The sequence below is a fragment of the Empidonax traillii genome, unplaced genomic scaffold (genome assembly GCF_003031625.1).
Source record: "Empidonax traillii isolate 1590-97213 ecotype Southwest subspecies unplaced genomic scaffold, ASM303162v1 scaffold448:size1359114, whole genome shotgun sequence".
Classification (NCBI taxonomy): domain Eukaryota; kingdom Metazoa; phylum Chordata; class Aves; order Passeriformes; family Tyrannidae; genus Empidonax; species Empidonax traillii.
In genome coordinates this window covers 417,988-430,207 of record NW_020955641.1, presented here as the reverse complement: position 1 = coordinate 430,207, position 12,220 = coordinate 417,988, and the positions used below count along the sequence as shown (strand labels likewise).

Genomic DNA, 12,220 nt, shown 5'->3' with positions numbered 1-12,220 from the left:
TTTTTTTTTTTTTTTTTTTTACCTTTTTGAGTTTTTTGGTCTTTATGTCCACCTCTTGCTGAAGGGAACTGTAGGTCTCCTTCAGCTCTAGTGTTTCCTCGTCCCGACTTTCCATCTGTTGTTGGATTTCTCGCTCCCGACGTTTCTGAAGGACGTGACATAGGGAATTAAAGGCCACAATTAACTTGTCACCTCCAGCTGACACACGTGAAACCAACCCTCAGGATGGGTTTACTGCCCTGCCCTCCAGGGCTTTTCCTTTGGCTTCGAATTCTTCCTATCTCTTGCCTTAGAAATACCAGAAGCACTGACTCTTCTTTGTCCTTATTTTGCTACTTAAGTCAGATACTGTGAATCAGTGCTCAAGCTTCAACTAAAGAAATGTCATCTTACATTTTGTGCTTTTTTTTTTTTTTAATTTTCTTTTTATCAATCATACTAGTCATTGCATTTAAAAATCACCAACAGAAACTGCATGAAAAATAGAAAAAAATTTATAAAATTAAACTTTTTAACCCAAAGTAAACATCCCTCCTTGGAGCTGATGGCTGAACTGGTACTCTTGGAGATCTTACAATTATTTCTTCACTTACAGACAGCTCCAATCAAAGAGAGGACATGAGTCTTTAACATGAAGAGCTAGAAGAAAACTATCATAACCTTTCTCTACATATTTCAAACAATGACAAGTAGGACACAAGCCCTTCCCCCTTCTTTTCAGATAAATGATGGCCATTAAACCAATTTTAAGGTTAACCCTGGGAAAATTTTCTGATAGTTTCCCCTGACACAATGTTTTATAAAGGTTCCACAGCAAGGATTTTTATACAAAATAACAAATCTCCTTCCTTGTACCTGTTCTGCAATTTCCTGTCGTTTCTGTTCCAGGATTTTCTGCTGTTCATTTGTGTGATCCACAATGTTTTTCCCTCCCACCAGGAGCTTGCTTTCCATTGTCTGAAAGGAAAAAACCAAGGTCAGAAGTTTCTCTCAGTGACCACAGAATGTAACTTTCTCTCCTATGGATACAACTCCTTCAGGGCAGCTCCCTTATTTAACCTTCTCCTTCAAGGCAGCTGCTACAAGAATTGCTATTTCTTAAAATTCCTATAAAACTGTGGGATTAATGGAACAGTAACTTGCTTAGAATTAGGCACTGCTGCAACGTGGGGCAAAGCTGGAGAACCAAAACGTGTACTCCCCCCTGTAAAGAACTTTTTAATGATCTCTGACAGAATGAGGCATTTTTTTGTGCCACAGCTTGTGAAAAGATGCATCATCACATTCTGTTGTGCCAGCTTCTCAAGATCCCACAGCATCAGCACATAAGAACAATGAAACAACTCATGAATTATTAAAACGTGATATTAATGGTGGAAATTTCAACTTCTGGCTAGGAAGAGCTTATTTTAAAATCTTCCAATCTAAACACAAAATCACTACCCTGGAAACTTTCTGTGAAATATCTTTCCAAATTGGGAAACCCTCCATTCTCCCCAAAGCCTAGAGAAATTGCTTTCAAAGAGTACCACACGGAGGAATTCTACCTTGATTTTAGTACTCAGCGCCTCCGTGGCTTCCTTCTCTCGCTTCAGGTCCTCCATTTTCTTCTCCTTCTCTTTCAGCAGCCTCATCTTTTCTTCTGCTACCAAGCTGTGATCCTCAACTATAGCCTTCTTCTCAATCTCCAGCTTTTCTTGTTGCTCCCTCCAGTAGTCATCTTTGTCATTTCCTTCGTCCTCACCCTCTTCGGTGTCCTCCTCCTCTTCCCCACCATCTCTCCTCCTTTCCCTCCTCTTTCTCTTGCCAATAGACCGTTTTTCCAGCTGTGCCTTGAGTCGAGCGATCTCTTCCTGGAATTCTCGTAGCAGAGCCTCCTTGGGATCCTCGTTGACCTGCGGCTTGTTCTTGATGTTTTTGGCACGGTTGGCGTATCTCAGCGTGGTCAGCGTCTCCTCCACGTTGTAGGAGGCAGGGCCTATATTGGCCACCATCACAGTTTTGGCATTGCCACCTAACGAGTCCTGGAGTAACCTGGTCAGCTTGGAGTCCCGGTACGGAATGTGCGTGCTCTTCCCATCTACCAGGGCAGAGATGACGTTGCCCAGAGCTGAGAGAGAGAGGTTGATTTTAGTAGCTTCCTTCAGCCTCTCCCCCTGTGCCCCGGTCTTGGCTTGCCGCTCGCTGCCCGCGAGGTCGACCAGGTTGAGCTTCCCCACTCGGATGTGGTTCTCCCCGTCCAGCCCCAGCTCGCTGCATTCAATGGTGATCTGGAAAATGGCATGAGACCGGGAGCTGTGTTCGTTCATGTTGGTGGCACCGACGGAGCGGTTCTGGTTCCCCAAATTCATGATGTGCTCGATCTCTTTGACGCTTTTCGTAACAATGGTGGTCAAATCCTTAACAAACACCCCTGTGTCCGGTCTCTCCTTCAGCTCCAGCCGCTTGGACTGATCCTTGGATAACAAGTCTCTGATTTCTTCTTGGTATATTTCCAAATAAGAGGCTCTAACTAGGTATTGCTGATTTTGAGATCTAGAGATGTGGGTGAAGATGTGATCGAACGAATTGGGGATGACCCCTCTCTTCTCGGGATCACCACGCACCCCTTCCATCGTATATGTTTTCCCTGTCCCAGTCTGCCCATAGGCAAAGATTGTCCCATTAAACCCTTGCAGAACAGAGTCCACAAGAGGTCTGAAGGTCTCATCGTAGAGTTCGACCTGTTTGGAATTCCAGTCATACACAGCGTCGAAGGTGAAAGTTTTAGGCAGTTCATGAGATGCTCCCCGTGGATTCTTCACTGAGACCTGCCCTAACTTGACATCCACATTAACAACTTTCTCGTAGGAAGCAGTTTTCTCCTTGCTGTTCATGGGCCGGCAGCGCACCACCACCCGCACGGACTCGGAGCTCTTTGGCTTGGACATGACGGCGGCTCTGTGGCTGGTGCGATCCGATGGGTGGGCGATCCCGTGCTAGAAACCTGAAACAAAAACAAAGCAGGAATGTCTGAAGGCAGTTTTCTGCAGGGGATGACTGGTCACAAAGCCAAAGACTCGACTCACCTACTCGGGCAGCATTTTGCATTCATTAAAGTTGCAAGGGATTTTGGGGAATTAAAACACTGGACAACATGAAAACTCCGAAAAGGCCTGAACTGAAACAGTATTATTTCACCAAAGCTTGTGCATCAAATGGTATCATTTTTACAAGCTCTCGACATCAAATCACATCTTTACAGCTGGTAAAGACCTTTTTCTTGACCCTTAAAAATAATCATAATGCTTTTTAAACTGTTTATAAAGAGAATACTTTGCCATTTATTTTCTTTGCAGCTGGGCCTTTTGTTTTAAATCTCCTGTTTTGAAAATCTAGTGCAGCCTTGCTCTCTCTGGCACACAGCTCCGCTATTATTTTTTCTTTTGGCCTTATCCTTCTGCCAGGATTCTCCACAAAAGCCAGCCCTGCCCAAGCACACTGACCTATGACATCACTCCACGCTCCTGCTCTGGTGTTCCAGCTGCATCAGGTTTACAGGATTCAGCATCAACTTAAACTTACATTGCATAAACCCAGTTCAAAGATCACGACTGTGTAGAGAGAAAGGACACACTTGGTGCATTCCCCAGTGACCAGCACGATGAGCTGCCTTTGAAAATGGAACAAAAAAGCCTGTGTTCCTGCTAAAGCCTCAGAAGGCAGATCTCAGTGGCACAGCTTGGGGAATGCCATGTGCCTTCTAATAAGCCTTTTTATTTCCAAAACATCTTTCGAGAAGACCTCTGAGGTCCTTCTGTCAACTGGAACTAAGTGTAAAACCAACACACACTGGGAACCCCAGGCAGAGCTGGCACACGTTCAGGTGTGGCCTCCTCGGGATGTGCTCACTGTTTCCTTCCCACCTGGAACCGTGGGAAACATGGATTTTGTCCAGTTGTTTTTTACTTGATAATTGCACATCTCAGGAGAGCTCCTCAAACAAAGTGACAGAGGACTTCAGAGCTAGAGGATGAGAAAGGAACCACAACAATTCTCGCCCTATATCCAGTCTGGCAAAGAATAACACAAGAATAACAAATAAACACGGTTAAAACCATGTTTAGTAAACCTCAATACAGCCTTGGGAATTTCCTTGGGTTTGTGGGAAGAAACTCCTTGCTCCTTGGCCTTCCCAGGAAAGCACACAGTAGCTATCAGGGGGATGAGGAACATGGACACTCATCCAGAATTCACTTTACAGCCTGCACAGTGAATTCACACTGCTGCAGGAATTTTGGGAAGCTACTGAATAAAATCATTTCCCTCCTAAGTGACAGCTCCAGATAAAGGTGACCTTCCTGTCCCACCCACAGCAAACACGAATTCTAGAACGCCAGCACAGAGAGAATATGTGAAATGAGGGCAAATCTTGGCAGAGTCACAAAAAGCAACTCTCCCTCTTCTCATCCTCAGGAATTGTATACACCAACAAGCACTTCTCCTGCCACAGCTACCGAGGATATTCCTGTAATTCAAATTCACAAGAGACAATTTTTTTTTTTGACAAGGTCACATGACAGCCACTGTGTGACGTATCTGCATGTTCACACTGGTAAATACTCGAATTAGGCATCAATTCTGAAAAGCAGAACACAGACTTATTTTATATATTGAATATCCAAAACACCACTCTGAGAAGTGCCATTTTTGTAAGCAACTGTGATAAATATTACATGATCAGAATGTAGTTAGTCTTGCCAGAGGTACACACTGAACAAAAATTATGTTGCACATTTTCTGCTCTTCTGGGTGTATCTCCTTAACATGAGCTTGATCAGCTTTTAACACCTTTCCACATTTCACTTCCAAGCCTCTTTTTATAGTCACAAACAACTGATTTTACCCCTGATTTGGGCTATTTTCATAACAACCTATCACGAATCATCTCCAATTATTTTAGCTACCACAGTGAAGTTTACTGGAAGCATAACAAATTATGGTTCTTCTTAGACTCATCCAAGTGTGTAACTGAACAATAAAACCAATTAGCTGGCAATGTTTGTATTCCCCAGAAACTCCAGGGCAATGTTTGAGCTGGACAGGAACGGCCAGAAAGCTGGGAATGCTGCCGTGCCATCCGCTCTTCTCCATCAAAGAGGGGAATTCCTTCATGAAATTAGTTCAGCCTAAAGTGACCTGGGGCAGGTCCCTATGTCAAGGTCAAGATTGAGGTAGATGGGCTTGAAGATGTGCCCAAGAGGGGAGGGTGGGCAGAAATGGAAGCATTTTGATTTCAGTAAACACAAGGTTGTGCATGAGAAAAAAAAAAAAAAAAAAAAAAAAGCAACGTCACAACCTGAATGCAAGCTGGGGCAGCCACCTCTCCTCAGAAACTTCCAGCGTTGGGAGGTGCTGGCTTGGCTGGCTGTGCCCCAGGCACACTGTCCCCAGCCGCCTGCCCAGACAGGTCCTGACTTCTCTCCACTTCCTACCTTAAGATTAAACATCCCAGAAAGATTTCCTTGCAGCTGCCCAAACCCTTCCCTTGCATCTCCTCACATCCCCAGGTATACCACTCGAAACATCCCATTGCTCCTCGCCGTTTAAACCTTTCAAACACGTGCAGGTTCACAAGGCCCCGGTTATGACCCCCCTACCCCAACCCAAACCCTCCCTTGTGCTGCTGTTTCTCCTCTCGCCTCCCCACCGAACCCTCCGCAGGACGGTCGGGACCGCCACGGGCAGGACCCCGGGACTGCCGCGGCGTGCCACGATTACACCCAGCGCCTGTGGGTCACCTGCGGTCACCTCTGTCATCGCTGTCACCCCACGGGTGTCTCCTCCCCGCGGGGAGCCGGCACCGTGGCCGACCCACCCGAGCATCACCCGCCGCCCTCGCGGCTGCGACACCGGGCGCTGCCGCAGGGAAAAGGGGACCCGAGGGCGCTCGGGGGACGCGGACAGCGCGGAAAGGAGGAGAAAGAACCGCGGCAGGGAAGCACCGCCATCCGAGGGCGAGGGGGAAGGAGCACCCACCCGAACGCGGCATCGCCAAGCGCAGCCCGGCCGCGGGCGAGCCCCGCCGCCTCGCCCACTAACTGCCCGGGGGCCGCGGCAGCGGGGGCGGCCCAAAGGCGCCGGGTTGTGCCCCTTCTCGAGCCGGGCCGGGGAGGGGGGGGTTGTGCCCGCTCGGGGCGAGGCGCGGGGCCGGGCCGGACTCACCTGCGCCGTCACCATGGAGCCGCCCGGCCGCGGGCCCGGAAGCGGCGCGGCCGCCCCGCCCGCCCGTGACGCGCTTCCCTGGCAACGGCCGCGCCCGGCCCGCCCCGCCCCGCGCCCGCCGGGAACCGGCACAAAGGGGCCGCCGATCCCCCTCCTCCTGCACCCAGAGCGGCTCCGACCGCGCCAAAGGGGCCGCCGATCCCCCTCCTCCCTGCACCCAGAGCGGCTCCGACCGCGCCGAAAGCGCCGGGGTTTGTTCCCCCCGCGACCCGCCGCGCCCCCAGGGCAGGAGCCTGCGATCTCCGTCAGAGCTCAGGGATGCTCCCAAGGAGGGAAAGACCACCGTAAAGAAAAGGCATTTAGAGTTAAGCCCCCGCCCCCCCTCAACAGCGCTGTCCGGGCCGCAGCAGTGCCTCCAGTGCACTGCTACCACTGCCCTGGTACCACGGACTCCCGTGATGGAGGAAGGAATGTCGGGGCACTGCCAGTGAATACAAAATTAAGTTTTTATTAGTACAAAATAATTTTTGTTTTAATTACTTTCTAAAAATACCCCACCCTCTAACGTTTTAATACTTCGTCTTCCCCAACAGTGCAGGGAAAGGCTCTCCTTGCTCCCCAGCGAGGCATGGCAGCCCTGAGGGCATCACTCAAGATCAGTAAATGGTATGAAACACCGAGGAGGAGCAAGGTCTCCAGAAGCCCGGCTCCCAGAGGCCCCAAACCCAATGATTTTCCCCCAAATCCCATGATTTTTAAAGCCAGCCTTGAGGAAATAAGAGATGAGTCTTTGCCACCCTGATACCTGGGGAACTGTCTCAATTAGCCCTTTTTTGCTCACTTCCTTCAGCCTTCTAACTCCTTGAATGCTCAGGATTGACTCCAAGGAGGAAAAGACCACCATAAAAAAAGATATGTAGAGTTAAACCCCTGTAACAGCACTGTCTGGACCATAGCAGTACACTGGAGGCAGCAGCAGCTCTGGTACCAGACTCACACAAGTGGCATTTTTAAAAAATTCTGTAAAAAGTTCTGTATTCAGTCTTTGGACCAAAAAATGAAGTCAAAGAAGCACCAAAAGGCATTGGTCAAGGTGAGTCTCACCATGATGGGATTGTCAGTGTTACCAGCACCAACCTGTACTGGGCCAAATGGAGAGGTCTGGGCTGCTGCTTCCCCACCAACAAACAGTAACTTTCCAGAGTCATCTCCCCTGGGAACTGCCCCTCAGACAAGGCTAATGCTCTCAGAGGGGTTATTTTATAAAGTACACAACCAAAGAGAAACCACTACCGTAGACCCAAGCACGACGTACCCGACCCCACTTACAGCTACTCTAATAATCCTGGCTCAAAGTTTCACTCCTACTACAGACCTCACCGACATCAACAGCTACAAAGCTACGAGCCCTAAATCTCCACCTCTGGCCTGGCTGTGACAGATCTCCTGTGTCCCTGCACGTGCCTTCGCCCACATCAACATAGAGGCTGAACCAGCGGCTGCCACTGTGCCCCACTGTGTTCCTCCAGCACTGCTGAAGGGATCCAGGGCCCCCCAGCACTGGGAATGGAATCTCTTTGGACAGGGAAAGGGACACTGAGGCACTGAAGTGACACAGGTCTGGTAAGGCAACAAGCTACCCTCAATAAACTCAGAGCTTTTTCAGTCCTGAGCTTCGCCTTGCATGCCCTTTCCAGGGATCCTGATATGCCTGACAATACTTTTGCAATTAAAAGAACCAATTATGGTCAGTTTTGAGCAAGAAGCTTCAAAACATCTTCAGATAAGAGTTAAGATTTAAAAAAAAGAAGAGGAAATCTGAGTAGCTGCTTCACCATGACTGCTGGTGAGCCCCAAAGAGTGAGAATGGAGAGCTATAAAAAACTACATCTTAAAAAACTATATGTAGTTTATAGTTCCCTATAAACTACAGGATTTAAAACTTCTATCTGACCTCACGTTGGAAATACAGATGTCAGAGAGAACAGTCCAGAAAGGACTGTGAAGAGCATCAGAGGGTGGGAGCAGGTGTGGGCAGCGCAGCAGTGACTCTGCACGTGGGGGAACCTGCAGCACCAAGGGCTGAGCTCACAGCCATGAGAACCACGGAGCCTGTTCCTCCTTTGCTCAGAACTCATCCCGTAACCTGGGGGGGTGGTCCATGCCAAAAAACGAGGAGGGTTTCCCGTGGATGTCACGCTCTCTTTTCACAAAGGCGGTGAAGGAAGAGACGCAGTTCCCGATGAAGTGATCGGACTGGCCAAGGATGTACAGATCAATCTGAGGCACTTCTGGCTGCAAGCTGATAACCTTGAGCTGCAGAGAAACAAGGGAAGCAGATAAATACAGTCAGCTGATGTTACAATCCAATGTCTTGGCGTAATAGATTGTATTAGAAATGGGAATACACAACAGAAAGAGGGGGGTTTGTCTTACGCTGCCCTATAGCTCATCTATGATTAGATCAGTGTCACAACATTTCTGAAAATCACTTAGGTTTATTTAATTTAAGCCCTTTTCAAGGAGATACTTACTACCATGCCAGATAATGCTCTTCAACCTCCGGGAAACAAAGAGTTTTACAGGATAATTTTTATTGCTATGAGTCAAATTCACTTTGAGATGGCAATGTTTGGCTATAACCTATTACACACAGCAGCCACGGGCCAGAATCCCAGGGAGGTTTTTAACCAAAGCACTCCTGCCAGAATGGGTTTCTGGAAGACTCACCTTTCCTTGGAAGAACTGCTGTATTTCTGACGTGTAGGGCTCGGAATCAGTAGCGATATAAATGGATTTGGCTTCAATCTTTGTCACCCAGACCTTGAGAGCACGCTTGATCTCCCTGAGGTCCGGCAGGCACATGTCCATGGTGAGAGGCACCGCAGCGCTCCGGTCGTAGCCCACGCACTGGGGTGAAGCCATGAAGTGAGGCCTGGCCGTTCCATCCTTCAACATGTTGCAGGCGTTTTTCTATTGGAAGAGGGAAAGGGAATCAGAGAATTATTAAGGCTGGAGAAAGCCTCCAAGGCCATCAAGTCCAAACTTTGAATGAAACACCCCCGTGCCCATTAAACCATGCAGCAAAGTGCCACGTCTGCCTGGTTTTTTGGACACTTCCAGGGATGGTGACTCCATCACTGCCCTGAGCATTCTGTGCCAGTGCTTAACCACTCTTTCAGTGAAGAATTTCCCCCTGATATCCAACCTGAACCTCCTCTGGTACAACTTGAGGCTATTTCCCCTTTTCCTATCACTGGGAGAAGAGGCTGAACCGCATCTCACAACCACCTCCTTTCAGGTTCAAAGTACCATATCTGAGTGGGCAAGCGTGAGAAATCACCACCACGTTCCCAATCTCTGCCTGTTTGAAAGAATCCCAATGGCACTGCCAACACACAGGGAGCTCCTGAATGCCAGCAGGGATCAGGTGGCTGTCCCAGCACAGCTCCTTTTTGGGCAGCTTTGTCCCCACCACAATAGCCACCAACCCACGCCGGAGCCATACCCAGTCCGAGCCGATCCTCAGGTGAATCCCGACGTAGGGCCGGACCAGCAGAGACTGGATATAGGCTTCTCCCTTCTTCACCATTCCATCAGACCACTCCATGTACTTCTGGAGGGGCCGGTGCTCCTCCAAGACAGGGAACTGGGCCGGAGCTCCAGGTAAGGCGAGGACAGGATGCTCAGAGGGTGGAAACCTGTGGAAAACCAAACCCCAGCAGTCTGAAACAAGCCATAATCCTGCACACTCCATCCTGCACTACGACTGAGGTGAAGGTTAGAATGGGAACCGGGAATATCCCAAAATACGCAGCATCTATTGCTCCAAATTTAGATCAATTTTAACCGTTTTGCCATCTGACAAAGCTCACTGACATCGAAGAAATTTGGGTTGCTGTGTTTTACCTCAGACTTTCTGTTGGACAGACAAAAAGTTAAGAACCTCATTCACTCAGTGAGGAGCTACCCAGCAATGGGAGGTCATATTTTTCTCCCAAACTGGAGCAATTCTGTCACGCAAACTTACTAATTACCACCACAGTCACTCATATCTCTGACAACACGAGGGAACCAGCAAAATGATGATCAGCAAATGAGAACCAAATGAGTTTTGAAGATTAATTACATATGGGTAATAATGAATAAACACTACAATTAAATATTACTGGCTCAGAAATCAATCTGATTTGGTGAAATCACACCTAATAGTGCCCACAGAAGAGCTCAGCAAATATTTAATGGAAAAAACATTAAGATTTTTAATTACATTGCTAACAAAGCACTTCAATCTCTCCCCCAAAATGTAAATTCACAATACTAAGTCCAAACTGCTTTCATAAGTGACTCTAAATGCCCACAGCAGCCTATCAGCACTTTTCCATCTTCTTGCTACCTTTGGATCCAATGGTCCTTGTATGCAGGACTGAAGGAAATTCCCTTGAAGAGCTCAGACTTATCAAAATCCACTTGGAACTGATCCCAGAACGGACCGAACGGGTTTCCATCCTGCAAAAGAGAGAAGTGTTTGCTCGGTGCATTCACAGAGCCTGCAAGGCAGATCTACCAAGATCCTGGAGTGCAAAGCTGGAGTTTTTCTGTTCTGGGAGGAAGGCAGCTGGAGAATCACAGCCTGTCCTGTCACAGGTCAGAGCCACAGGAAGGAAAATTACCTGAGAACTATTGCAAAGGCTGTCTTAAAGAAGAAGGACACTACAGCCCTCAAACTTGTAGTTAAGAGAGGTTGCTGTAACACTGGCTGGAAAACTCTACCACAGCTGGGAAACGGAGAGCAGGAGATAAGATACACATCTGTTCTCCTTACAGTTACAGTCACAATCAAGTCTGAAGTGATAAAATCTACTTGCACAGACCATCTTCCAGATCCCCAAACCCCGGGAGACAATGAAAAAAGGATGAAGGATAAAAAGCAAAGCACGCCTCTCCAAAGGCGGTGAAAGGAACACCACAAAGACCCATTTGCAAGGTGGGTAACTCCCAAATTTGCAAATCAATGGTGACCTGAATGAGTCGGCCGTTCCCTTCGGAACCGCAGCGCAGACAAGCCTCGCCCGCGGGGCCGAGGAATAACTCACCTTCATGGGACAAGTGCTTTTGTCCGCGCTCCTCTGCGCCGCCGCCTCGAAGCAATAAGCCACCCGCCGTCCGGGCGGCCAGTGCAGGGGGGCCAGGTGCTCCATGAACTCCTCCAGGCTGAGCACGCGGTGGTACCGCCGGAGCGGCTCCAGCTTGAAGTGCTCCGAGTAGGGGACGTGAAGCTGCGGTGGCGGTGGGGGGAAGCACAGAGCCCGTGAACCGTGAGCCTTCCCCGCAGCCCGCAGCTCATCCCCGGCATTCCCTTCCCTGGTCCCCCCGAAGCTCACACCCTAACCCCGGGAGAGGTCCCGGCTCTGCCCTCCGTCCCCCCTCCCCGCGCCCGCCGGAGGCTCACGTTGGTGTAGGGCGGGCGGTGGTGCCGGTACTCGATCCAGGGCGGCACGGCCAGGGTCCGGTTGAGGGCTCGGGCGAAGGCCAGGGCTCCTAAAAAGTGCTCGGCCTGGTTCCCGAAGCGACCTGAGAGAGGGGACGAGAGAGGGGATGGAGTGGGGACCGCACCGGGGGGATGCAACCAGGGGATGGAGCGAGGCACGCAACCGGAGGATGGGGACCGGGGACTGCACCGGGGAAAGAAGCAGGGAACGCACCGGGGGATAAACCAGGGAACACACCGGGGGATGCAGCGCGGGATGCGCCGGGGAAGGAACCGGAGGGGGGGGGGGGGGAAATGCACCAGGGAATGAAGCAGGAGACCCTCACCCATGCAGGGGCAGTAGAGCAGGTAACCGGCCGCGTCCCAAGCGGGCGCCGAGTCGCTCCCCGCCGCCATCAGCGGGAGGAGCAGTAGGATAAGAACGAGCAGCCCCGGCAGCGCCATCGCGGCTCCCCCTCCTCGTCCTCGCTGTCCGCCAGCCCCTTCCGCCACCATCCCGTCGTGCCCCGCGGGGCGCGGCGCTCC

General features: G+C 50.0%; 2 protein-coding genes across 2 annotated transcripts in view; both read right to left on the bottom strand.

Moving 5' to 3' along the window:
- The window catches only part of KIF3B (kinesin family member 3B), a 10,798-nt gene extending 4,536 nt beyond the window's left edge, over nt 1-6,262 (bottom strand). The window contains exons 1-4 of the mRNA XM_027895019.1: nt 6,205-6,262; nt 1,548-2,986; nt 856-957; nt 23-145 (exon numbers count right to left, since the gene is read on the bottom strand). Coding sequence (XP_027750820.1) covers nt 23-145; nt 856-957; nt 1,548-2,930 — 1,608 coding nt within the window. The 5' untranslated portion in view covers nt 2,931-2,986; nt 6,205-6,262. The remainder of the gene's footprint in view (nt 1-22; nt 146-855; nt 958-1,547; nt 2,987-6,204) is intronic.
- A 472-nt stretch (nt 6,263-6,734) lies between these two features.
- POFUT1 (protein O-fucosyltransferase 1) lies at nt 6,735-12,218 on the bottom strand. Its single transcript, XM_027895029.1, has 7 exons — nt 12,022-12,218; nt 11,657-11,778; nt 11,301-11,483; nt 10,601-10,713; nt 9,713-9,905; nt 8,935-9,177; nt 6,735-8,520 (listed from the first exon to the last, which is right to left on the bottom strand). Exons 1-7 carry the CDS (start codon nt 12,188-12,190, stop codon nt 8,332-8,334), a joined length of 1,212 nt encoding a protein of 403 aa, XP_027750830.1. The 5' UTR covers nt 12,191-12,218; the 3' UTR covers nt 6,735-8,331.
- Nucleotides 12,219-12,220: the final 2 nt, after the last annotated feature.